The sequence below is a fragment of the Choloepus didactylus genome, chromosome 3 (genome assembly GCF_015220235.1).
Source record: "Choloepus didactylus isolate mChoDid1 chromosome 3, mChoDid1.pri, whole genome shotgun sequence".
Taxonomy (NCBI): domain Eukaryota; kingdom Metazoa; phylum Chordata; class Mammalia; order Pilosa; family Megalonychidae; genus Choloepus; species Choloepus didactylus.
The window spans coordinates 163,528,240-163,554,181 of NC_051309.1; the positions used below are offsets into that span (position 1 = coordinate 163,528,240).

Genomic DNA, 25,942 nt, shown 5'->3' on the forward strand with positions numbered 1-25,942 from the left:
AGAGAGAGGTAGTTTGGCATTTTTACATTCCTCTCAGCTAGTTATTAAATTACTTTGAAAATTTAAATATTAGTTATTAAGTCCATATGTACAGGCAAAATTAATATTTGAACTCTGATTTGGCAGAGGTTAACAATAAAAGTTTTAATTACATACATCTTAATGTTACAAAATCTTAATGTATGGATTTAATATTAATATCAACAGACAAAAACTACAAAAAATATGCAAAAAAGGATAATCTAATCATTTTAATCAAAATTATAAAAAAATCCTAGTCTGATTTCTCATACATGTTAAGTGGTAGTACATAAGAAAACAAGCATGAATCTACGTTTCACGACTTAGATATTTTAAGTATGCTTAGAAGAGCTTATTTTTCCAATGATTTTATTGAGAAGCAATTTAATATAACATTTACTAAAAATAGGTATAAAGAGTAATGAGATTTGAATATACATATTCCTGTAACCACACCACAATCAAGATACACTCCAAAAAGTTACCTTCTATCCCTCTGCAGCTAATTCCCTTGCCCCAACTCTTGGATCCTGACAAACAATGATCTGGCCCTGGCAACCAATAATCTGGTTTCTGTAACTATATAGTTTTGCTTTTACAATAATTTCATATAAATAGAATCACACAGTATCTAGCCCATGGTGCCAAACTTCTTTTACTTGGCATAATGTTTTTGAGATTCTTCCATATTATTACATATATTTGTAATCAATTCCTTTTTATTTCTGAGTAGTAATTCACTGTATGAATGTAATATAATCTGTTTATCTATTCACAAGTTGATGGACATTAGAAATGTTTCCAGTTTGAGACTATTATGAATAAAACCACTGTTAATATTTGCTTACAAGTATATGCATGTAGCATGTGTGTTTTTACCATTCTTGGTAGTACAAACCCAATAGTGGGATTACCACGATGTATGTTAAGTGTACCTTTAAATTTATAAGAAATTGGAAAATTGTTTTACAAATTAATCATTCTATTTTGTATTCCTAGCAACATGGTACTAGAGTTCCTGTTACTGGATATGATTAATATGGATTATTTTCCATATTTTTCTCATATATAATAGTACCTGGTCTGAGGTAATCCGAAACTGGTTCCAATACCAACACGAGGTAGACAGTTAACCACTTTCTTTACTGTTGCAGGGTCTGGGAAGTTGAACATTACTGCAACTATGAAAAAGAATTTTTGGAAATTAGAACACAATATGATATCCCTTCTTGAAACTGACTTCTTGGTTCAATAACATTCTTGCTCTTAATTCATGTAGCTGTTAAATTCAATTCTTAATATATTCATTTTATCATACCATGTATCAGGTTTTAGTATTAATTTGGGAGAACTGACATTCATTTCATTTATAAACTCCTTGAACATAAACACTTCCTTATCTAAATACCATTAGGAGTTCTGAAAACTGCTATTGCATGAAACTGAGGTTATCTAGTCAGAATTTATGGATAAATTGAATTTTATTGACTCAAAATATTTCTAAGGATATCTAAAATGAACACTAAAAAATAAAACTTCATGTACTTATCCAACCTCAAAAAGACTACAAAAATAGCTGCTAAAATATCAGTTATTTTTATTTGCAATGATGAATGGTAAAAAAAAATTTCTTGACAACGCTTATTTGTTTACACTATTGAATGTTCATATAATCCAGAACAAAGTGTGACGTGAAGGCAACTTTTTTCCTGTATCGTTAATAAAGTTAAATGCTTGACAATAATTCCAATTTTCAATGATCACATATATACAGAATATCAAAGAGCACATGTCAGTATATATATATAAATATTTGCATACAAATATTAATTTATGTTGGTTATCTATAAATTTTTATCCTTCTTTAAAAACATGAAAACAGCAAAGTCATGAAATAGAATTCACAATATATTAACTTTGTCAGGCTTGAAATTCTACTTGTATTTAAGCTTTCATATAAGAACCATATATGGGTACAAATGCTCTTCTGGAAGAGCTCCTTCCTTTCTCACTTGCCTGCAAAACTATTAAGGTTGCCCCCAAAAAACCAATGTTGGTGTAGCTTTATTTTTAGGTTCAAATTTTTTTTACATATGCCATTTTAACCATTTTTTGTTTTTTGACAGTGGCTGTATGCACTAATACTGACATTCATATCTGCCGAGTTCTAGCTCATACATTTCAGAGACATTAAATTTACAATGTTGTGCTACAAAACTTTTACCAAACTTTTCATTACAGAAATTTTTCATCAAAAAAAAAAAAACAACAAAAACAAACCAACAAAAAAAATCCCCAGAAACTCTATAACCAATATGCAATACAATTACTTTTTACATAAAGGAAACTGGGTCAATTAAAACATATATTTTAGAAAAGATATAGGCTTATAGAAAAATCTTGCAGAATATAGTTTTCTTATATCTCCCATATAACATGCATATTTTCCTGTTATTAAAAATTTACGTTAGTATGGTAACTTTACTATAATTGATGAAACAGTATTATTACAATTGTACTACTAATTATAATCAATGATCAATGATTTACATTAGGGTTCACTATGATGTGAAATCTCATGGTTTTTAAAAAAATTTATGCTACTAAAATATACAAAAAAAATTCTCCTTTTAATCACATTCAAATATTTAATTCAGTGGTGTTAATTAAATTCACAATTTTATGCTACCATTACTACCATCCATTACCAAAACTTTTTCATCACACCAAACAGAAAATCTGTACCAGCTAAGCATTAACTCCCATTGCCTACCCTGTCACAGTTCCTATAACCTGTATACTTATAACTTTCTAACTTTATGAATTCACATACTCTAATTCATATCAGTGGGATCACACAATAATTGTTCCTTTGCATCTGGCTCATTTCACTCAACATGATGTCTTCAAGGCTCATTAATGTTGCATGTATCAGAACTTCATTCCTTTTTACCACTGAATAATAATTCATTGTATGCATAGATCATGTTTTGTTTATCCACTCATAGGAAGACAGGCCTTTGGGTTGCTTCTATCTTTTGGCAATTGTGAATAAGGCCGCTAAGAATATCAGTATGCAAATATATGTTCAAATCTCTGCTTTCACACTTTTGGGAATAAACCTAGAAGTGGGATTAATGGATCATATAGCAATTCTACACTTAGCTTTCTGAGGAACCACCAAAGTGTTTTCCATAGCAGATGCACTTTTCACATTCCCACCAATAATGAAAGAGTATTCCTATTTCTACACTTCCTCTTCTAACACTTGTTATTTTCCTCTAATACTAGACATTCTAAGTAGGTGTTAAATGGTATCTCACTGTGGTTTACATTTGCATTTGCCTAAAGTTTAATGATGTTGAGAATTTTTCATATACTTTTTGGCCATTTACGTATCTTCTGTAGAGAAATGCCTGTTCTATTCAAGTCTTTTGCCCATTTTTAAATTGGGTTGTTTGTCTTTTTGTTGATGAGTTGCAGAATTCATTATATATTCTGGATGTTAAACCCTTAACAGATACATGCCTTCCAAATATCTTCTCCCATTCTGTAAGTTGTTTTTTACTTTCATGGTGAAATCCTTTGAGGCACCAAAGTTTTTAAATTTGATGTAGTCCCATTTATCTATTTTTTTCTTTTGTTACTCATGCTTTTGCTGAAAATTCTAGGAAACCATTGCCTAACACAAGGTCTGAAGATTCTTTACTATGTTTTCTTCGAGGCTTTGATAGTTCTGGTTTTTATATTTAGGGCTTTGATCCATTTTGAGATGATTTTGTATATGGTATGAGGGAGGGATCCACCTTCATTCTTTTGCCTAGGGATATCCAGTTTTCCAAGCATCATTTGTTGAAGACAGTATTCCTTCCTATTGAGTGGACTTGTCACTTTCACCAAACATCATTTGTCCATAGATGTAAGGGCTTATGTATGGTCTCTAAATTTAATTTCATAGGTCTATGTGTTTGTCTTTGTGCCAGGAGCATGTTGTTTTGTTTACTGTAGTTTGTAATAAGTTTTAAAATCAGGAAGTGTGAGTCATCCATCTTTGTGCTTCTTTTTCAAGATGTTTTTGCCTATTTGGGGCCCCTTAATCATCCATATAAATTTGATAACTGGCTTTTCCACTTCTGCAAAGGAAAGTGTTGGAATTTTGATTGGGATTATATTAAATCCATAAATCACCTTGGACAGAATTGACATTTTAATATTTAATCTTCCAATTCATGAACATAAGAGGGCCTTCAATTTACTTAAGTCATCTTTGAATTCCTTTAGCAATGTTTAGCAGTTTTCCATGTACAAGTCCTTTACATTCTTTGCTAAATTTAGTCCTAGATATTTGGTCGTTTTAGTTGCTATTGTAAATGGAATCTTTTTCTTGATTTCCTTTTCATATTATCCATTACTAATGTATAGAAACACTATGACTTTTTGCATGTTGACCATGTACCCTACCATATTGCTGAATTCACTTACTAGTTCTAATAGCTTTGTTGTGGATTTTTCAGGATTTCCTAATATGGGATCAGGTCATCTGCAAATAATGAAAATTTTTCTTCTTTTTTTCCCCAATTTTGAGGCCTTTATTCCTTTTTTTTGCCTAACTGCTCGGGCTAGATCTTCCAATACAATATTGAATAACAGTGGTAACTGTGAGCATTCTTGTCTTGTTCATGAGGGAAACCTTATGTCTCACGATTGAGTTAGTTAGTTGTGACATTATTATATATGCCATTTATCAGATTGAGGAACTGTCCTTTTTATTCCTAGTTTTCTGAGTGCTTTTATCAAGAAGGAGTACTGCATTTTGTCAAATGCCTTTCTGCATTAATTGAAATGATTGTGTGTCTTTTTTTCCTTTGTTCTACAAATGTGGTGTATTACATTAATTGATTTTCTTATGTTGAACCACCCTTGCATACATGGGATAAATCCCAGTTGATCAAGATGTACAATTATTTTAATATGTTGTTGGATAAGATTCAATAGCATTTTGTCGAGGATTTTTGTTAAATATATATATAAGGGATAGTGATCTGTAATTTTCTTTTCTTGGGACATCTTTATCTGGCTTTGATATTAGGGTGATGTTGGCTTCATTGAATGAGTAGGCAGTGTTCCCTACTCTTCAATTTTATGAAAGAGTTTGAGCAGGATTGGTGTTAATTCTTCTTTGAAAATTTGTAAATATTCACCAGTGAAGTCATTCTTGGGCATTACTTTATCAGAAAGTTTTTGGTTACTGATTCATTCTCTTTGCTTGTTATGGTCTGTGGAGGTCTTCTATTTCTTCTTGAGTCACTGTAGGTAGTTTGTATGTTTCAATGAATTTGTGCATTTCATATAGGTTATCTAATTTGTTGGCATGCAGTTATTCATGGTATCCTCTTATAATCCTTTTTATTTCTGTGGGGTTGTTTGTAATTTTCCCCTGTCATTTATGATTTTAGTCATTTGCACTCTCTTATTTTGTTAGTCTAGCTAAAGGTCTGTCAATTTTATTGATCTTCTCAAAGAGCTAACTTTTGGTTTCATTGATTTTCTCTATTGTTTTTTAATTCTCTATTTGATTTATGTTTGCTTTAGTCTTTGTTATTTCCTTCCTTCTGCTAACTTTGGGTTTACTTTGTTCTTCTTTTACTATATCCTCAAGTTGTTAAGTTAGTCTCTAATTAATGATCTTTCTTCTCTTAAATGTAAGCATTTAGTACTATGAAGTTCCTCTCCTGTGCTTCTTTCCTTCGACCGTAAGTTCTGGTATGTGTGTGCTTTCATTTTAATCTGCCTGTAGATATTTCCTATTTTTCCTTGTGATTTCTTCTTTGACCCATTGGTTATTAAGTGTGTTTAATTTCTACATATTTGTGAATTTTCCAGTTCTCCCACTATTGTTGATTTCTAGGTTCATTCTTTGGCAGTCAGAGATGACACACTGGATGATTTCAAATTTTTTGAATTTATTGAGACTTGTTTTGTGACCTAACATATGGTCTATCTTAGAGAATGGTCCATGTGCACTAGAGATGAATGCATGTCTTGGTATTCTTGTGTGAAGTGTGCTATACATGGCTGTTATAGTTGTTTTATAGTACCATTCAAGTTCTCTACATTCTTACTGATCTTCTGTTTAGATATTCTAAACTTATTTAAAGTAGTGTATTGAAGTCTCCTACTATCGTTGTAGAACAGTCTATTTCTTCCTTTAAATCTGTCAATAATTGAACTTCATATACTGCATATGTATTCTTAATTCCTGTGCCTTCTTGTTAAAATGACCGCATTATCCTACATAATGACCTTATTTTCCCTCATAACACTTTTTGACTTAAAGTGTATTTTATCCGTGTTAGTATAGCTATCTCAGCTGTCTTTTGCAATTGTTTGCCTATTTTTCTTTCATCCCTTCACTTGCAACCTCCCTGTGTCTTTGAATTTAAGGTGAGTCTCCTGTCAACAGCATATGGTTCGGTCATCTCTTTTTTTTTTTACCCATTCTGCCAATCTCTGCTTTTTGATTGGAGGGTTTAATCCATTTACATGTAAAGTAACTACTAATAATGCAGGATTATCTTCTGTGAATTTGATATTGGTCTCTCAACACTTTATACCTTTTTTGACCTTCAATTTTTCCATCAATGCCTGCTTTCATATTTTTTGACATTTTTCTCTTGTTCCATTTTGAGTCCCTTCTCATTTTTTTCTCTACATATTTTTCAGATTTTTCTTTGTGGTTGCCATGGGTCTTAAATTAAGAAAGTTAGTGTATACATATCATGATTTGACACTAACAACTTCAATAGGATTCACATACACTGTTCTTATACCTGTCCATCTCCCCACTTTTTTATTGTACTCATTACAAATGATATATTTATCCATTGAATGACCAAAACCATAAGTTTATCATTGCTTTTTATGTATTTGCATTTTAGAATCTGTAAAAAGTAAAAAGTGGAATTACATACCAAGAAATGCAATACAGTACATCTGGTATTCATAATTACTCATATGGTTATTGTGATGATTAGGTTCACGTGTCAACTTGGCCAGGTGATGGTACCCAGCTGTCCGGTCAAGCAAGCACTGGCTTAACCATTGCTGCGAGGATGTTTGTGGCTGGTTAATAAGCCAACAGGCTGGTTTATTAAATCATCAGTCAATTGGCTACAGCTGTGACTGATGACATCAACAAAGGGTGTGTCTTCCACAATGAGAGAATGCAGTCAGCTGGATTTAAACCAATCAGTTGAAGACGTTTAAGTGAGACAGACAGAGGAGCTTCACTTCTTCGGCTGACCAGCAAAGCATTTCCTAAGGAGTTCACCAAAGTTGCCAGTTCATTTCCTGAGGGGCTCATCGAACATCTTCATTGGAGTTGCTAGTTTGCTGCCTGCCCTACAGAATTTGGACTCCTGCATACCCACAGTTGTGTGAGACACTTTTATAAATCTTATATTTATAGATATCTCTCATTGATTCTGTTTCCCAAGAGAACTCTAACTAATACAGTTATCTTTAATGGAGGTCTTTATTTCTTTATGCTTCATTGATCCACTGTCTAGTACCTTTTCCTTTCAGTCTGAAGAACTCCCTTAAGCATTGTTTGCAGGGCAGGTCTAGTGGTAACAAGCTCCCTCAGCTTTTGTTTATATGGAAATGTCTTAATACCTTCCTCATTTTTGACAGTCTTTCGGGATATAAAATTCTTAGGCAATTGTTTTCCTTTAGTGTTTTGAATACTTCATCCCACTGCCTTCATGACTCCATGGATTCTGATGAGAATCAGCACTTAATATTATTGGGACTCATTTGTACCTAAAATGTTGCTTTCCTTTGCAGCTTTCAGAACTTTCTCCTTTTCCTTGGCATTTGACTGACTATGACGTGTCTGGGTGTGGCTCTCTTCAAGTTTATCCTGTTTAGGGTACATTGGGCTTTAATGTGCATACTCATGTCTTTCCTCAAATTGGGGAAGTTTTCTGCCATTATTTCTTTAATTATTCCTTTTTGCCTTTCTCTCTTCTCATGTGAAACTACAATAATACATGTTGGTATTCTTGATGGTGTCCCATGGATCTCTTAGGCTTTGTTCTCTTTTTTGCATTCTTTTTTCTCCCTGTTCCTCAGACTGAATCGTTTCAATTGTCTTGTCTTTGAATTCACTGATTCTTTCTTCTGCCAACTCCAACTTGCTCTTGAAACCGTTTAGGGATTTTTTCCACTCAGATATTTGGTCTTCAACTCCTATATTTTTGTTTGGCTCCTTTTTAAAATTTCTATCTCTTTATTGAGAGTCTCATTTTGTTCATTAATTATTTTCCTGATATCCTTTAATTCTTTCTCCATGTTTTCCTTTATCTCCTTGAGCATATTAGAGATCATTTTTTTAGAAGCATTTGTCTAGTATGTTAATGTCTGGTCTTCTTTTTTAAAGGTTTCTTGGATTTTTATCTGTTCCTTTGGATGAGCCATCATTTCCTGTTTCTTCATCTTATAGTCTTTTGTTTCATATTATACATTTTACTGTTTTAAAGTGCTAACTCTGTGGTTTGGTCCCTGAGCAATCTGTTCCTTAAGTTTGTATCTAGCTATTGATATGACAGAAATTTTCTCAAGTCCCAGGAGTTAACAAAAACAAACAAATGTTTTTTAAATAACACTTTTCACAGTCTTTACAAACTGGTTATGGGTTATTTGGTGCTCTACTTTAGAGTTTAACCCTCCTATTAGGAAGATGAGCCAAACGTTACTGTGAAGTGCAGAGTTCTCTCTGTCTTTTTGAGTCTGTGTCTTATCCTCAGCTTGTGCTTGCTCCTGTCCTTGGCTTGTGCTTGCACATGGTCTTAGGAATTTCCCATTTACAGGAATTCACATGCTTCTTCTACTCCCTATGAAATATAATCCCCCCCCCAGGTGCTCTATTGTATGATTTAAAGCAGGGAGTCATTTGCCTTAGGCTGCTTGGACTTAATTGTTTCTTATACTCTTTTAGCTGTTTGCAAGCTGCTTCTGCCTGCAGGGGAAGTTCTGGGAGGGTGAGCCAGAGATGAGTTTCTTGGTTCAGTCTTTCAGGCTGCCACTAGAAAGACAAGCACCTACATACAGGCAATCCCAGTACACACAGAGGAGTTACTCTGCAATCTCTGGAACAGGGTGAGTGACCCACGATGGGAGCACAGGATGGCTTCCACACCACATGTGGGATGCTTGAGGGAGGGACTAGAAAGAGTGCCAAGAGCCTTTCACTGTTTTTAAAGCTGTGTTTTCTAATTCAATACTCACCCATTTACTACAACCCTTGCACTGTTTTCTGGAATTTTTAGGAAGCTGGTTCTGCCAGGTTTTGCCAGTTGTTTAAAGATTCTGTGGGGGAATGGAACCCTGGAATGTCTTACTCTGACATCATTGTCAACTGGAAGCTTATTTTAGTTTTTAATACTGCAATTACCAACATGTTTCAGGTAAAGAAGTAGTCATTTACTAAGCATGTACAACATATGTAGAACACATAACTTTTTAATAAAACTTCCACATAATATCTACTATTACACTGACTACCAGGGATAAACAAAAGAAAAACCTACCAAGGTTATCAAAGGCCATGAGGCAAACGAAAAGAAAACACACATATAAATAAAGATGCATAAGAAATTTCAAAGAAGGAAAATGAATGAGGATGAACAAGTAATAAATATTGAAAGGTTGAAACTCCTTTGGGACAACAAGAACACAGACTGAACTAAAGTGTGAAGCATTCACTTGATTAATTGCCTGGAAGAATAATTTTCACATTAGGAAAAAGCAATATGTGTGGGGAAAGAGACTAAATAGGTAAGGAAAAAACATCTTTCCCTCTTGAAATTTGTATTCCCTAAAGACACATGATTTCATAAAGGGGAAAAAAGTGCATATGGAATACATGTTGCTACATATAGACTAAAATAACAAATTGTAGATTATGGGAAGAATAAATAAGAAACCATCAACATACTTATATAAATGTAGAATGTATAAGAAGTCACTAGGCTTTATATGTTCTTCTTTCTATGCCTCTACTCATACCCAATGATGTTTTCCTTGAAATTCACCTTAACTACTCTTCTTTTCTTAATGGATTTCACCAAGTTCCATTCCAAACATGCAAACTGAATTTCACTTCCACTTTTAAGAAGTATATAATACAAAGCAACCAGGGCTGTTCAGTACCATTTTCTGCTAATGCATTTATAAATAGCAATGGATTAGACTAAAGATTAAATAAATGCATGAATCTTTAGATTATCTCCTTTTCTCAAATGCAGCCACCTTCCAGAATGTTTAAGCATCAAAACAATGCTGAGGACATCAACACTCCACAGCTAATTTAATGGTTGTTTATTTCCCACGTTTATAAAGCCTTGGCTTACTTTGTGATATGACCATTAAAAAAAGAAAGGAAATACAATGATTCTAAGAATGAACAAGAGGGGGAAAAATCCACAAAGATGCATGTAGTATAAAAAGAGGTCAGAAGGCACCCAGGGGAGTGAATCTCCCTGGCAACGTGGAATATGACTCCCGGAGAGGAATGTAGACCCGGCATCGTGGGATGGAGAACATCTTCTTGACCAAAAGGGGGATGTGAAAGGAAATGAAATAAGCTTCAGTGGCAGAGAGATTCCAAAACGAGCCGAGAGATCACTCTGGTGGGCACTCTTACGCACACTTTAGACAACCCTTTTTAGGTTCTAAAGAATTGGGGTAGCTGGTGGTGGATACCTGAAACTATCAAACTACAACCCAGAACCCATGAATCTCGAAGACAGTTGTATAAAAATGTAGCTTATGAGGGGTGTCAGTGGGATTGGGAAAGCTATAAGGACCACACTCCACTTTGTCTAGTTTATGGATGGATGTGTAGAAAAGTAGGGGAAGGAAACAAACAGAGAAAGGTACCCAGTGTTCTTTTTTACTTCAATTGCTCTTTTTCACTCTAATTATTATTCTTGTTATTTTTGTGTGTGTGCTAATGAAGGTGTCAGGGATTGATTTAGGTGATGAATGTACAACTATGTAAAGGTACTGTAAACAATCGAAAGTACGATTTGTTTTGTATGACTGCGTGGTATGTGAATATATCTCAATAAAATGATGATTAAAAAAAAAGAGGTCAGAAGGACGGGCAGACTACAAAATACTATCTAAATGGAAACAATACAGTATGTTCAAAAACAAAACCTTAAAGAGATTGAGGTTAGTCTGTAACACTGTTCTTTCTGCAGCATATTACCTCTGTTTGCCATAAAGATCTCCAGGGCTGTATTTTGCAAAAGATAACGACGAGAAAAGATAGATCGTATCTCCGTGAACAGCCATTTCCCATGCAACCCTTCTGTATATACCAGGATCTAGTAAGGAAAAAAATAATCCCAAGTAAATAACAGTACTAGATTTTTCCCTCCACATTTAAACAGAAGAAACCCCATTAAAAAAAAAATAATTTCTAAGGTAAAGAGTTATTGAAATAATTTGGAGAGAGACTTAAGAAAACAGATTGTAACATCAGGAAAAAAGTTTAAATGAAAATGCAAGGTAAAATTAGAAAACTAAGCTATAAATATATATGTGATCTTTCTAAAGCAATGATATAGTATATTGATTTTTAAGAACCATATGTTACATGATTTTTTGACTGATTTTTGAATCATATCATGGAAAGTAAAGTTACAGCTAACACCTTAAAAACAAGACCTCAAAAGAATGTCATACATGCTTACAAATCATATATACAATTCAGTTTAGTATAATATGACAATCATGTACCCAGAAATGCCTTTTTCTTACTTTTAAAACATACACATTCATAAGTAAAAAAATTAAGACTTTTAAGGTCAGTCTTAAGGCAACAGGCCCTCATTCAGAAAGCACAAAGGTTGACTGTATAAGAGGTTAAGTATCATTTTGTCAGCTAAGGCTAAATACAAACCTGCAGATGAACTCAGCATAATCTCTCTACGGAGTACGTGGTTGTCAGAGTAACTTGTTACAATTCCTATCATCCAACGTGACAGACACAGATGCTTAGAATGCTTTACCAATTCAAAGTAAACCTGTCATTGGTCCTAAGCCACTTTGCTGCTTTGTTATTCAAGTTTTGTTTTTTAAAAACTTCATTGCAAAAGCTTAACTATGGAGGTATTAAAGGGAAACCAGATCTGGGATTTTTCTACATCAGTACTTTACATACATTAATAAAGAAAATGAGATGTGTTTGCTATCAATACCTGTTGAAAGTCCATGAAAGCAAATTAAGCTAAAAAATTAAAATACACCTTGCAAAAGTAACCACTATTAAAAAACAAAAATAAGAGAACATTTGATTATGATATTGTATTGTAGGGATAAAGATGAGATATGAGAGGGAAAATAATGAATAGTAAGAATTTATCCTACACAAACTGTGCTTTGTTCTTTACCTGACTCTTTTCCATTTTTCAGATACTAACTGCAAACATTTTACATTCTTCAATGTAAAACAGTTTCTTTTCAAGGAAAAAAAACATTTATTTGATTAGTTAGTACGCATTTTGATTTTTCTACAGAAATGATTCAATATTTGGCACAAAAGCATCCAAGAACTGAAAGAATGAATACAACTCTAAGGCTCAGAGGTTTTTTTTTGGTTTGTTTGTTTGTTTGTTTTTAACTAAACTAAATAGAAATGCAAAGGATTAGCCAACTGAAGAATCACACTTTCAGCCATGAAATCTGGTGATAGAGAAATTCTAATCCATTCATACAAGCAATACCTATACAAGTAAAATCAAGAGAAATAAATAGGAAAAGAGAGGGCAAACATACGGGTATTACCCTTAGGGTATACTTTTAAGCAGAAGTTGTATATATCCCTCTCTCACCTGAACCACAGATACCACTAGCAAGTCCAAGCCTCCAGAGTTTACAGTGACCTCCTACTGGTCTTGTTCCTTCTACTCCTAACTTTAGAGTCTATTCTGCCCAGAAGAGCCAAAGAAATCTTTTTAAAAACATAAATTAAAATCATAGTTATCTCATATCTCTCCTTTATTTAATACTATTAAATACAGTGGCTTCACATTACATGTACAATAAACATTAAGCCCTTTATAATTCATATAAAGCCTTTTATCTGGGACTTTCTGATGACCCTAACTCGTTTCTCCTTAGAGACTTTATACTTGTAATTCCTTATGCCTGAATGTTATTCTCCCAAATCTTCACATGGTTTCTTCATTGTCACCATTTAGATTTCTGCTCATATGTCACCTCATCAGAAATGCCATTGGATATAAACCCCACTTCCTCTATTATCACTCATCTCATTCCAAACTCTTAATAGGTTTTCTTCAAACACTATCACTATCTGAAACTATAATATCTGTTTACTTGTCTAGTCTCTCTATTCATCACTAGCATATGAGATTCTAAGTTCCATTAGAGCAAAGATTATGAATCCATTTTAAATCCTTTGCCTGGAACAATGTCTTGAACAAAATACTCTGTGAAAGATTAAATATATCAATGGATGGCAACCCAAGCTCCATATATGACCCAAATTCAATTTGTTTGGCCCATATGATGTTTTTTAAAATGCAATTTTATTGAGATATAGTCACCCTCCATACAATCCATCCAAAGTATACAATCAGTGGTTCACAGTATCATCATTGTGCATTCATCACTATAATCAATTTTAGAATATTTTCATTACTCAAAAAAAAATAAAATTAAATTAAAAAGAACACCCAAAACATCCCATACCCCTAACCCCCAATTAATTAATTAATTATTATTTTTGTCTTTATTTTACTACTCATCTGCCCATCCACTGGATAAAGGGTGTCAGTCACAAAGTTTTCACAATCACACAGTCACATGACAAAAGGTATATAGTTATAACATCAAAAAGAATCAAGTACTAGATTACAGTTCAACAGCTTCAGCTATTTCCCTCTAGCTATTCTAATACTCTAGAAACTAAAAAGGAATATCTACACATAATGCCTAAGAGTAACCTTCAGAATGACCTCTCAACTCTATTTGAAATCTCTGAGCCACTGAAACTCCATTTTGTTTCATTTTTCTTCACTCTTTTGGTCAAGAAGTCATTCTCAATCCCATGATGCCAGGACCAGGCTTATCCCTTGAAGTTGCATCCTACATTGCCAGGGAGTCTTACACCCCTGGGAGTCATGTCCCACGTAGGGGGAAGGGTAGTGAGCTTATTTGCAGAATTGGCCTAGAGAGAGAGGCCACATATGAGCAACAAAAGAGGTTCTCTGGGAGGTGACTCTTAGGCATAATTGTAGGTTTAGCTTCTCCTTTGCAGGAATAACTTTCATAAGGGCAAGCCCAAGATGGAGGGCTTGACTTACTAAATTAGGAGTCTCTAATGTTTGTGAGAATATCAGGAATTCCCCAAGTAGAGAAGTTTAATATTTCCACATTTTACCCCAGTCCCTCAAGGGGACTTGGCAAATACTTTTTTATTTTCTGCACAAACACTCTGGGATGTATCAGGGTGTTACATTAACCTGTACAGAATACCATATTAGGTTTTAACAAAATTTGAATTAGTTGAAAATACTTGAGAAATGGATATTTATATAAATATCCAGATTTCTGGCTTCCCAGGAAACTGAAATATCTGGTGAATCTGGACCTATATGCCAAATGGTAACAACTGACCTGTCCTTTCCATTTTGGCAGTCTCAACTTCACTCATTTATTCATTTACTATCTGCCTAGTTTCCATCAGCATTTGAGTTTGCTATTTTGGATTTAAGAAACATTAGAGGATACAATGAATGTCACATATAGTCTAATTTATCCAATTATTGGTAAGGAAAATGAAGTCCATTCAAGTTAAATAGTTAATATAAAAACTGTTGGCCAAAAAAAAAAAAAAAACTGTTGGCAAGTCAATGGCAAAGTCTGGACTACTCTCAGGTTTCCTAATCCAATAGTCCAGAGCTTCCATTATATACTATATTGTAACATTTCTGAAAAGGGTTAAATATTTATTAAACTAGAGCCCAACTCATTGGGAATTTTAATCAGCCCCCAACATTTGTTTCTCTACATTTGGATTCTAGGTGAAAGAGGAAAATCAAAGGAAAACAAACAATGAAAGATTTCTTAAACTCTGTGATAAGCTAAGAATATTATCTACTGGCCTGAAAAATTCTATCTTTTATATCCACAGTTACATAATAAGTCCTGTTGCTCATCATGGTGATGCCAATCATTGCAAAGTCATGGTCATTTAATTATTTATGTTTCAGGATATTCCACTTATTAGCAGAAAGAAGTATACTAAAACATTTTATAAGATTTTTAGTACACTGAAATAGTTTCTTGATTAATGAGAAAACTTTATTCATATCTCATTCCTTTAAGCAGTATGTTTATGCAAAAGTCTACTTGAAATAGAGCAAGTTGGCATGTGTGCCAGTTTGAATGTATTGTGTCCCCCAAAAGCCATTATCTTTGATGTAGTCTTGTGGGGCAGATGTTTTGGTGCTGATTAGATTTGCTTGGAATGTGCCCCACCCAGCTGTGGGTGATGACTCTGATGAGATATTCCCATGGAGGCATAGCCCCACCCATTCAGGCTGGGCCTTGATCAGTGGAGCCATATAAATGAGCTGACTCAAAGAGAAGGAACTCAGTGTAGCTGTGAGTGACATTTTGAAGAGGAGCAAGCTTGCTAGAGAGGAACGTCCTGGGAGAAAGCCATTTTGAAACCAGAACTTTGGAGCAGATGCCAGCTACATGCCTTCCCAGCTAACAGAGGTTTTCCGGATGCCATTGGCCATCCTCCAGTGAAGGTACCGGATTACTGATGTGTTACCTTGGACACTTTATGGCCTTAAGACTGTAACTGTGTAGCCAAATAAACCCCCTTTTTATAAAAGGCAATCCATCTCTGGTGTTTTGCATTCCACAGCATTAGCAAACTAGAACAGCATGCTTCTTCAAAATTTGTTTAATTATCAAACATCAAATACATTCAAAAGTATAGAAAATAAAATAAGCCAAAACACCCACTAATCAACCTTATAAAATCCTAACATTTTGTTACAATATTGCATAAATTTTTAAAAAATTAATAAAGCATTACAGATAGTGTTCAAACTACCATGTGTAACCCTGATCCATTTTGCTCCTTCTCAGAGCTCATCACTATCCTCATTTTGGAGTTTATAATTCCCCATGTAAGTTTCTATACCATTAGTACACATATATTCATAATAAGCAATCTAGAATTATTTTTTATGTTTTCAAATGTGATATATATGGTATTATACTGAAAGCAATGATAGTGTGCTTTCAAAGATAAATATAATCAGGTCTAACAGTGTTTTGAAGATTAGAGAAAAAAGAAATGGAAGGGAGAGAAAATTATTTAATATTGCCAAAAGTATCAAAAATTCAAATCTGAGAACTAGCTTGACATTTTAAAAGAAAAAAAATGAAATTCTACAGATAGTTGGGATTTAAAATAGAAATGAAGAACCCCTTAACTAACAGAATTACTAGCTGAAATTGGTATGATAACATTTCTTTAAAGTGTTCATTAGGAAAAGGTGTCAGTACTGAAAAGCAGCTGTGGCCTAGCTAAGCAAGAGTTTCATTTCTTATTGGAATAGTATATGCCTGGTCTGAGGCTTCACTTCAAAGTCTCTAGAGTTCAATTAAAACTGGATTAGGTAGAAGCAGACCCTTCTTTGGGACTTTCTGTTCACTGAAACTCTACATACACTGACAGCACCCTAGACAGAGGTCTAGCCCTCCAATGAATCAGTTGCTATGGAAACCATATCATTACCATTGCTCTCCAGTTACGACCTCAAGTCTAGAATAGCTTGAAAGCTTAAGCCTACAGCACTCTCTTTGAATGCTTACCCTCTTGCTTTATTATTACTGTTAGTATTATTAGTGAATTTAACTTTCATTTTTTCTTACCAGTTTCAACAAAGGTAGTTTATTAGTCAAATACAGAGAGAGAAGAAAAAAACAGGTATTTAACTTTTTCCACATTTATCATAGCTCATTAAAATACAAATGATTAAACATATCATCTTTAAAATTTTTATCTGAAAATTGTGCCTTCTGAAAAAGCATATATTATCCCCCCCCCCAAATTTCTTTCTTTTGCCTTTCATACAGTAAACTATAAATACATAAGAGCATCTTCATCCTGTTGCATTTATTCTTGGCTTGAAAGTAAAGCATTTTTTACTTTGTCTTTAACTCTACATTTTGCAAAAATTTATAAATTTATTTAAATAAAAATCATTTGTTTTCTTGTCTTCATCAAACAACAAAAATAGGAACCTGCATTTACTGGTCAACTGCATGATCCTTCTTTTTATTAAATAAGGTAATTTTTTAAAAAGTACATTTAAAATAGTCGCTGAAAATAAAGTCATATTTGTTTCAGTTGAGTAAAGAAAAAAACGTTTTGTATCACAGACTGCAAAAACAGCCCTCAGTAAACTTAAAAAGTTTTAAAATTCTTCATCAAGAGAAAAATCTTAAAAAGTGATAAAATGTTTTACTCCAAAAGTAAAATATTTACATTAGCGTATGGTTATATATAATCAAGAAAAGTTTTATTTTAAAATTTATCATTAATATTTAAAACTTGCATAGCATATAATAGTCCCAAATAGCTGCCAATTTTGGGTGAGGTTTTACTCTTTCAGATAATTTCACATTGATTTTTGAAGAATCTGGTAATAAGAGTAAAAATCAAATAAAATATATCAATGTTATTTCACAACAAAACTACTTCCATACTACTTGGATTTTTAACATCAAGAAAAAATTTTAAATTTAGTACACTAAATAAAAGCTAATCATGCCATCATTTAAACAATGACATCACTGATAGGAAAAGTCTAGGAAATATTACCTATATCCAATTTTCATGGAGCATAATAAGAGTTATAGTCTTAAGGCATATATCTTAATAGGAAAAACAGCAAATACTAGAAATATATTTAAATAATAATATTGATTTCTAGTTGGTTTATGAATTTACTTCATCACCAGACCATATAACTTTTAGTTTGAGGTTTTCAAAAATATATTCTTGAAACAAAACTTGGAGGTCTTTTCTTGAATTAGAAGTTGGCATGTAGTTGATTCAGATGGAAAATTCGAGATAGCAATTTTGTTATTAAAATGTACATCCCTAAACACTTAGAGGTCCCTAAACTTTGAAAAAAACATAACAATGATAAGAACAAAAATATTAAAGGTATAAATAGGAAAGAGAACTATCTTTTAAATTAATTATGAATAGTTATTTAAGTTTTTTTCATTTATATAGTATATTTCCTGCTTCTGCTTACTAGTATTATGATGTAGCACAGTTTTCTCCTTAGTATTTTCAGGGATGACATATTCAATTAAATATATCCATGACTCTAATGTTCTACTTGGCAGTTTTAGTCAGTATGAAAAATTAAAAATACATAAATAAAATGCTGTGTGACCTTTGTATTGATTGGACTAAAATGGTTTTAGCCTGGGTGTGGATGATGGGGGAGTTGGGAGGGCTTAGAAGGGAGCATACAAATACACATTCTCTTATGTTTTCTCTTCCAATTACTGAGGGAGATGATAAAACCATAGCAAATGATGTATCAGCTCATTTTATCTTATCGCTTTGGGGCTAGGTGACAATGAAGTTCATATTTCACTGGCTCCCATTGAAGATTGTGAAAATTACTTGCCCTCATGACCTGAAATTTCACTAGAAGACAGAAATTTCTCTTCTACAAAGTAATGCAATTTTTCAGATGTCAACCTTTAGCCCAGCTTTAAAAATTAATTTCATTTATATTAACCAATGATATTGATATTTTCACAGAAGGGTCTTTGATACATGAAGTACTGACTGGCAAATTGATGTTGCTTCAGATGAGTAAAACTATTTTATTTTACACTGCTATGGCAGACAGATTTACGGCAAACTGAAATTCCCATTTCATAATGTAATATTTGTGCTGGAATGATGCACCTTTAAGCTCCTGGTCTGTAAATAATTCAGACAGTTAAGTTGGTTCTTTTTTATTTTCAATATTATTCAGCTTAAAAATAATTTGCATTCTAAATGATGTATCCTAAAGGTTATCTCTTATACTAATAGTTAATATATATTTAATATATATATTAATGAGTCAAAAGCAAATGTGGTAATGAAGAAGCAGAACAGAGAAGGTATTTATCCACCATCCATCACATTTTTGATTCAGTTTTTTTTTTTTTTTGCTTGAAACTCTATCTGCAGCATGATTTCTTTTTTAAAAGAAGAATCCAAAAATATGCTCTGAGAATATAAAGGAATAATATTAGAGAAAATGAATGAATCTCATTTCATTTTTCATAACAGCACAAAAAGTGAAGAGTGAGGTCTAAAATTTGCAGAGAAAGAGCAGAACTTAGGTAAGTATGTGAATTAAAACAGAGATTTGGGTTTGAAGGTACCTTTAAAAATACAAATATAGTAAAGTGAACACACAGTGTCAATTATATCATGAAAAAGATGTGAAAGGATCTCATATGATTTTAGTATAGGAAACATAGAAATTACCTTCTATCTGCAGGAAAGAAAAATTCCAATGTAAAATTTCAAAAATTTGAAACAGTGAAAATGTTACTAAAAGATATATAGTCTGGTGTTAATCAGCTTTATCATTAGCTTTATCCAGTAAAGAATTTGGCCTAATTCAATTAACACCTGAAAATATAATCACCATACCCATATCCTTTCATTTTATTAATAAGGCAATTTAAGTATATATATATAATTTAGACATTATTCTATCCTCTTCAAAGTTAGAAAAAGGCTAGAAAGACATTTCTCTAATTTAGCTAATTTATGTGCCGAAAATGGTTTAATATTTTCTATCTTCAAAATCACTTTTGCATTTTTCATGCTAATATCCAAATTATTTTTTCTTCATTGAAAGAAAAATTTCATTTTAATATTTAAATTTAATATTAATTATTTAATCCTTCCTACATGTATGGTATAGGAAAAATAGTAATATATATTACACTTTATCATTTTCCCATTTTGATTGGAAAGATTCCTACATACTTCTCTAAGATCTGTGGGAGTAAAATGTAATAGCCACTGAATTCAAGCAATAAAGCATTTTTGCCTACTATTTGATACACTGGTTCTCTGAAGTTACAAGCTTTATACTCCTTAATGAAGAGTTAAAATTAAAGCAACACTAATAAAAGAAACTGACTTTTGTTACTACATTTTGGAATATTTTATAACATGTACATTTAAACCAACCAAGTGACATAACTATCTGTCTTCTCAATGCTAATTCTTCTTTTATGAACCCCATCTCAATTTTAGATTCTAACAAAGGACCTCCCTAGATACATGAATTAAAATTTCAAGTTAGATTAACATTGGTCTATAATAAGGTTACTTATCTTCTTCATAACAAATATCCTGTGATTTAGCCATTGGATGTTTCTCTAGTGCCAAAGCTATTTACACTAACTAAATAGAAAACCTTTACATATCTTCAAAGAATTTGTTTGCAGTCTTCAAACATAACATGGATGAAGAATAGAAAGAGAATAATCACATAGAACTAGATGTTGCAAACCTAAAATTCCCATGATATTTTTTTCCTAATCAAAGGGAAATACTTTACTACTTTATATTTTTTTTAGCTTTCTGCCTCTTATTATTTAGGCTGGAATCAGTTATAGATGAGTAGTATATGTTCCTATTTACCTCCATAAAATATCATGAAACTAAACACTGTGCTCACATTCTAATTCAGATATGATCTTCCCAAAAAAGCTATTTTCTCTATTATATAAACATTATGAATACAATTTATATTAAATTGTATTAAATTTCATTGCATAACTCCATATGGTTACATCCCTCTCTCCCCCCATCTAGATTCGAATTCCTACTTGACCAGAGTTCTCTAAGTCTAGGCCACCAGTCTTCATTATCTTTCTTCTCCCAGAAATATAGAAGACATTGACTGATGGATAAAGGGCAAGCCCAGTCTCACAAACTACCTACAGTTCAAGATTCTAGGAATACATTTATACAAACAGTAGAAAACAAAAAGAGATGGAAAAATGAAATGGAAAACTAAAATAGAGTTTTTAAAAAATCAAATTCATGGGTCAGAGTACTCCCACAGCTGATCTAGATGGAGTAATGGGGGCTGGATTTACCCTTGTATGAAAATAATATTTAATACAGACAAAAAATGATTTTCAAGGCATTAGACATCAAGCAATAAAGGATAGTGATTTCCTGAGAAAAGAGGAAAGAAAGAGGTAAGGCCTACCATTGCCCCAGATTACTGCCTAGAGAGAGTTTCCAGGCCTCACAGCAAGCAGGAATAACCATTTAGAGGCCAGTGGTCTCATGGAGTGGAGGAGACAAGCAGAAAGTACAGGGAGATCAAAGCAGCTGAAGTTTGCAGGGCAGAGTAACAGATTAGAGAGAAATGCAAAGAAATAGAGCTCCAGAGATTTGTCTTTACCCAAGTACTGATCAACCCATGCCTGTGAGAAAAAAACCTGAGGCCAGGAAAAGAATCACCTGAAAAAATGAAAGAGAGCAATATCCAGAGCACAACTAGTCAGAGTGAAAAAACTCTTAATTCATGGGGCATTGTGTAGACTACGCAGAAGGCTTTTGCCTCGGTAGTTGGGAAAATTAGCCCTACAGTAAACACTGCTCTGGTTCTGCTGAAGAAAACTTAAAAGTAAGAACCAGATGAATCAAACTATTTCCAAGTAACTCAATTGTATCCCACAACAGTGCAAAATAATATTTATTGGAATACAGGACAAAATTTACCATGGCTATGATCCAATTCAAAATTACCAGGCCTCCAAAAAAGAAGAAAAATCAATCAAAACTAACCCAGAAATGATATCTATGACAGAATTAGTAGAAAAAACGTATTAAAACAAAGCAAATTTTAGAGCAAAAAGTATTACCAGGGATAAACAGGTCATTTCATCATGAGACCTTAACTATTCTAAATGTTTATGCACCTAATATTACTGAGCTTTAAAATATATGAAGCAAAATTGATAGAATCGAAAAGATAAATAGAAATCCCACAATTATAAACTGAGATTTCAACATTTTTTTCTCAATAATTGATAAGTAAACAGAAAATCAGTAAGGATACAGTAGATTTGAAACAAGATCATCAACCAACTTGACCTGACATTTATAGAACACGACATCCAACAATAGCAAAATACACATTCACAAACACAGCATATTTCTGTGCAAAAAACCAATTCACAATAAATTTTAAAGATTCAAAACATATACCAAGTATAATATCCTCTGAACACATGGAAATAAATTAGATACAAATAACAGAAAGATATCCACAAAATTCCCACATATTTGGAAAATAAGTAGTACACTTCTAAGCATCAAAGAAGAAACGTAAAGAACATTAAGAAGTATTTTGAATTGAAAGAAAATGAAAACACAAGACATAAAAAATTGTTGAATGTAGCTAAAGAAGTGCTCTGATGTGTTTGTGCATTTCTGGATTTCTCTCTGGGCCAAATTATCAAGCAGTGGTTCTTGTTATTCTTTCACAACAGCCTACTTATCCAATGTTCTTGTTGCCCTTTTACTAATACCACTTATTGATAATAGATCGAGGTTTCCTAAAGTTTTCCTTAATAGTTTGTTCTTCTCCTTCTTGTGCAATGTGATTTTTGTGTGTGGCACTGTAAGTACATTCTCATCTCCAAACTTCCTTGCATGCAATTTCGATAACATTAAGCTATTCATATTCCACAGAAAAAACAAAAAGCCTTATTTTCATGTTCCACTGGGTTTAGTCTCAAAATGGCACTGCAGGTTGGGAAGGTCAACAAAACTAATTCACAAACTTTAATATGCAGAACACATTGAGAAATTTGGCAAAAGCCATAAAAGGTGACTTTCCTAATCAACTAAATAACATCATTCTTTTTTATCTTTGAGTGGTTTTGCATGAATATTTTCAGCACATTACTTTCATTCCTTAAACTATTTACCCTGAGGTGATACTTTGAAAAATTGGTCTGAAGGAGGAGAAGTGATTTTTTGGTCCCAAATTCATCACACTTACCTCAAATTTTCTTCTTAAATGTCTGGTTTTTCACTACTGAAATTCATCTGTAGTTAAGGGGAACTGATAACTGACTCTGCTTGAAGAATGTATTACCCTAATAAACATTTGCTACTCACACACTTACATCTAATAACTGTGATAGGACAGTGCTTTGATGAGGTGTAACATATACACTAATTATTGCAGGGCTGACTACTGAACCATGATGAGAGACTAAACCCTCCACTCAATGAGTTCTCATACAGCGTAACAACACATTCAGATTTGGGTATTATTTTTGATAATTTTAATTATAGTTGGGTTTTTTATTTTTTTATTTATTTATTTATTTATTTTTTTTTGTCTTTATTTCATTCATTTCTTCACAGTGTTAACATTGTTTCATATTCCACGTATATAAAGGTTGTCTCTAAGAATTGGAAATGTATCAGAAAAAAAGTCCATTTCTTTCATTATTCTTGTCGTGTTTCCCTTAACAACAGAGATGTTCTCTTACCTATTCACAGGAACATTACCACAATCTTTAAATTAACCTGGTCATAGTACACATATGTCGCCTAGGGACCTGGTCCGCACCTCAACAATTACCCAGTCGTGACCTGTAGACCAAGCAAAATGTTCATGGTGACAATAATGTCAGAAATAGAGAAAGGCAAAAAACAAAGATACTGTCCAGTCTCATATCAAACATGGCAATTCTTTATCAGGTATATTTATTCTCTTTCATCTGAATACATGTCAATTATTTCCTTCAGCTGGATAAACTGGAAAACTGCTGAACCATCCTTTAGATAATGTATTACCCAAATTGGGTTTTTGTTTGTTTGTTTGTTTCTTTTTGTTTGTTTGTTTTTTTCAGAGGTTCCTCCTGATGGAACTGAGTTTATGAGTTTTAGGAGAGGTGTGCCGATAATTATTGTGTCCCCATTGTGATTACTTTTTTTTTTTTTAATCATCATTTTATTGAGATATATTCACATACCACGCAGTCATACAAAACAAATCGTACTTTCGATTGCTTACAGTACCATTACATAGTTGTACATTCATCACCTAAATCAATCCCTGACACCTTCATTAGCACACACACAAAAATAACAAGAATAATAATTAGAGTGAAAAAGAGCAATTGAAGTGAAAAAGAACACTGGGTACCTTTGTCTGTTTGTTTCCTTCCCCTATTTTTCTACTCATCCATCCATAAACTAGACAAAGTGGAGTGTGGTCCTTATAGCTTTCCCAATCCCACTGAAACCCCTCATAAGCTACATTTTTATACAACTGTCTTCGAGATTCATGGGTTCTGGGTTGTAGTTTGATAGTTTCAGGTATCCACCACCAGCTACCCCAATTCTTTAGAACCTAAAAAGGGTTGTCTAAAGTGTGCGTAAGAGTGCCCACCAGAGTGACCTCTCGGCTCATTTTGGAATCTCTCTGCCACTGAAGCTTATTTCATTTCCTTTCACATCCCCCTTTTGGTCAAGAAGATGTTCTCCGTCCCACGATGCCGGGTCTACATTCCTCCCCGGGAGTCATATTCCACGTTGCCAGGGAGATTCACTCCCCTGGGTGTCTGATCCCACGTAGGGGGGAGGGCAGTGATTTCACCTTTCAAGTTGGCTTAGCCAGAGAGAGAGGGCCACATCTGAGCAACAAAGCGGCATTCAGGAGGAGACTCTTAGGCACAAATATAGGGAGGCCTAGCCTCTCCTTTGCAGCAACCGTCTTCCCAAGGGTAAAACTTACGGTAGAGGGCTCAACCCATCAAACCACCAGTCCTCTATGTCTGTGGTCATGTTAGCAACCATGGAGGTGGGGTAGGCAAATACCCCTGCATTCTCCACAGGCTCCTCAAGGGGGCACTACATCTTTTTTTTTCCTTGTTTTTCTTTCTTTCTTTCTTTTTTTTTTAACTTTCCCTTCTTTTTTAAATCAACTGTATGAAAAAAAAAGTTAAAAAGAAAACAAACATACAATAAAAGAATATTTCAAAGAGACCATAACAAGGGAGTAAGAAAAAGACAACTAACCTAAGATAACTGCTTAACTTCCACCATGCTCTTACTTTACCTCAAGAAAGTTACATAATATAGCAACCTTTCTGTGAACTTGTTCCTACTATATCCATCAGAAATTAACAGACCATAGTCATTCCTGGGCATCCCCAGAACGTTAAATAGCTTATCTGTTCTTCTTGGAATATTGTTCCCCCTTCCTTAATTGCTCTCTACTGCTAGTTCCCCTACATTCTACATTATAAACCATTTGTTTTACATTTTTCAAAGTTCACATTAGTGGTAGCATATAATATTTCTCTTTTTGTGCCTGGCTTATTTCACTCAGCATTATGTCTTCAAGGTTCATCCATGTTGTCATATGTTTCACGAGATCGTTCCTTCTTACTGCCGCGTAGTATTCCATCGTGTGTATATACCACATTTTATTTATCCACTCATCTGTTGAAGGACATCTGGGTTGTTTCCATCTCTTGGCAATTGTGAATAATGCTGCTATGAACACTGGCGTGCAGATATCTGTTCGTGTCACTGCTTTCCGATCTTCCGGGTATATACCGAGAAGTGCAATCGCTGGATCGAATGGTAGCTCTATATCTAGTTTTCTAAGGAACTGCCAGACTGACTTCCAGAGTGGCTGAACCATTATACAGTCCCACCAACAATGAATAAGAGTTCCAATTTCTCCACATCCCCTCCAGCATTTGTAGTTTCCTG

At 33.5% G+C, this 25,942-nt stretch overlaps 1 protein-coding gene across 3 annotated transcripts in view; it reads right to left on the reverse strand.

Moving 5' to 3' along the window:
* LRBA (LPS responsive beige-like anchor protein) overlaps positions 1–25,942 on the reverse strand; it is a 1,009,660-nt gene that overhangs the window by 269,504 nt on the left and 714,214 nt on the right. For all 3 annotated transcript variants that reach the window (XM_037830797.1, XM_037830798.1, XM_037830799.1), the window contains 2 exons: positions 11,297–11,414; positions 1,100–1,202 (listed from right to left, as the gene is read on the reverse strand). In XM_037830797.1, coding sequence (XP_037686725.1) covers positions 1,100–1,202; positions 11,297–11,414 — 221 coding nt within the window. The remainder of the gene's footprint in view (positions 1–1,099; positions 1,203–11,296; positions 11,415–25,942) is intronic.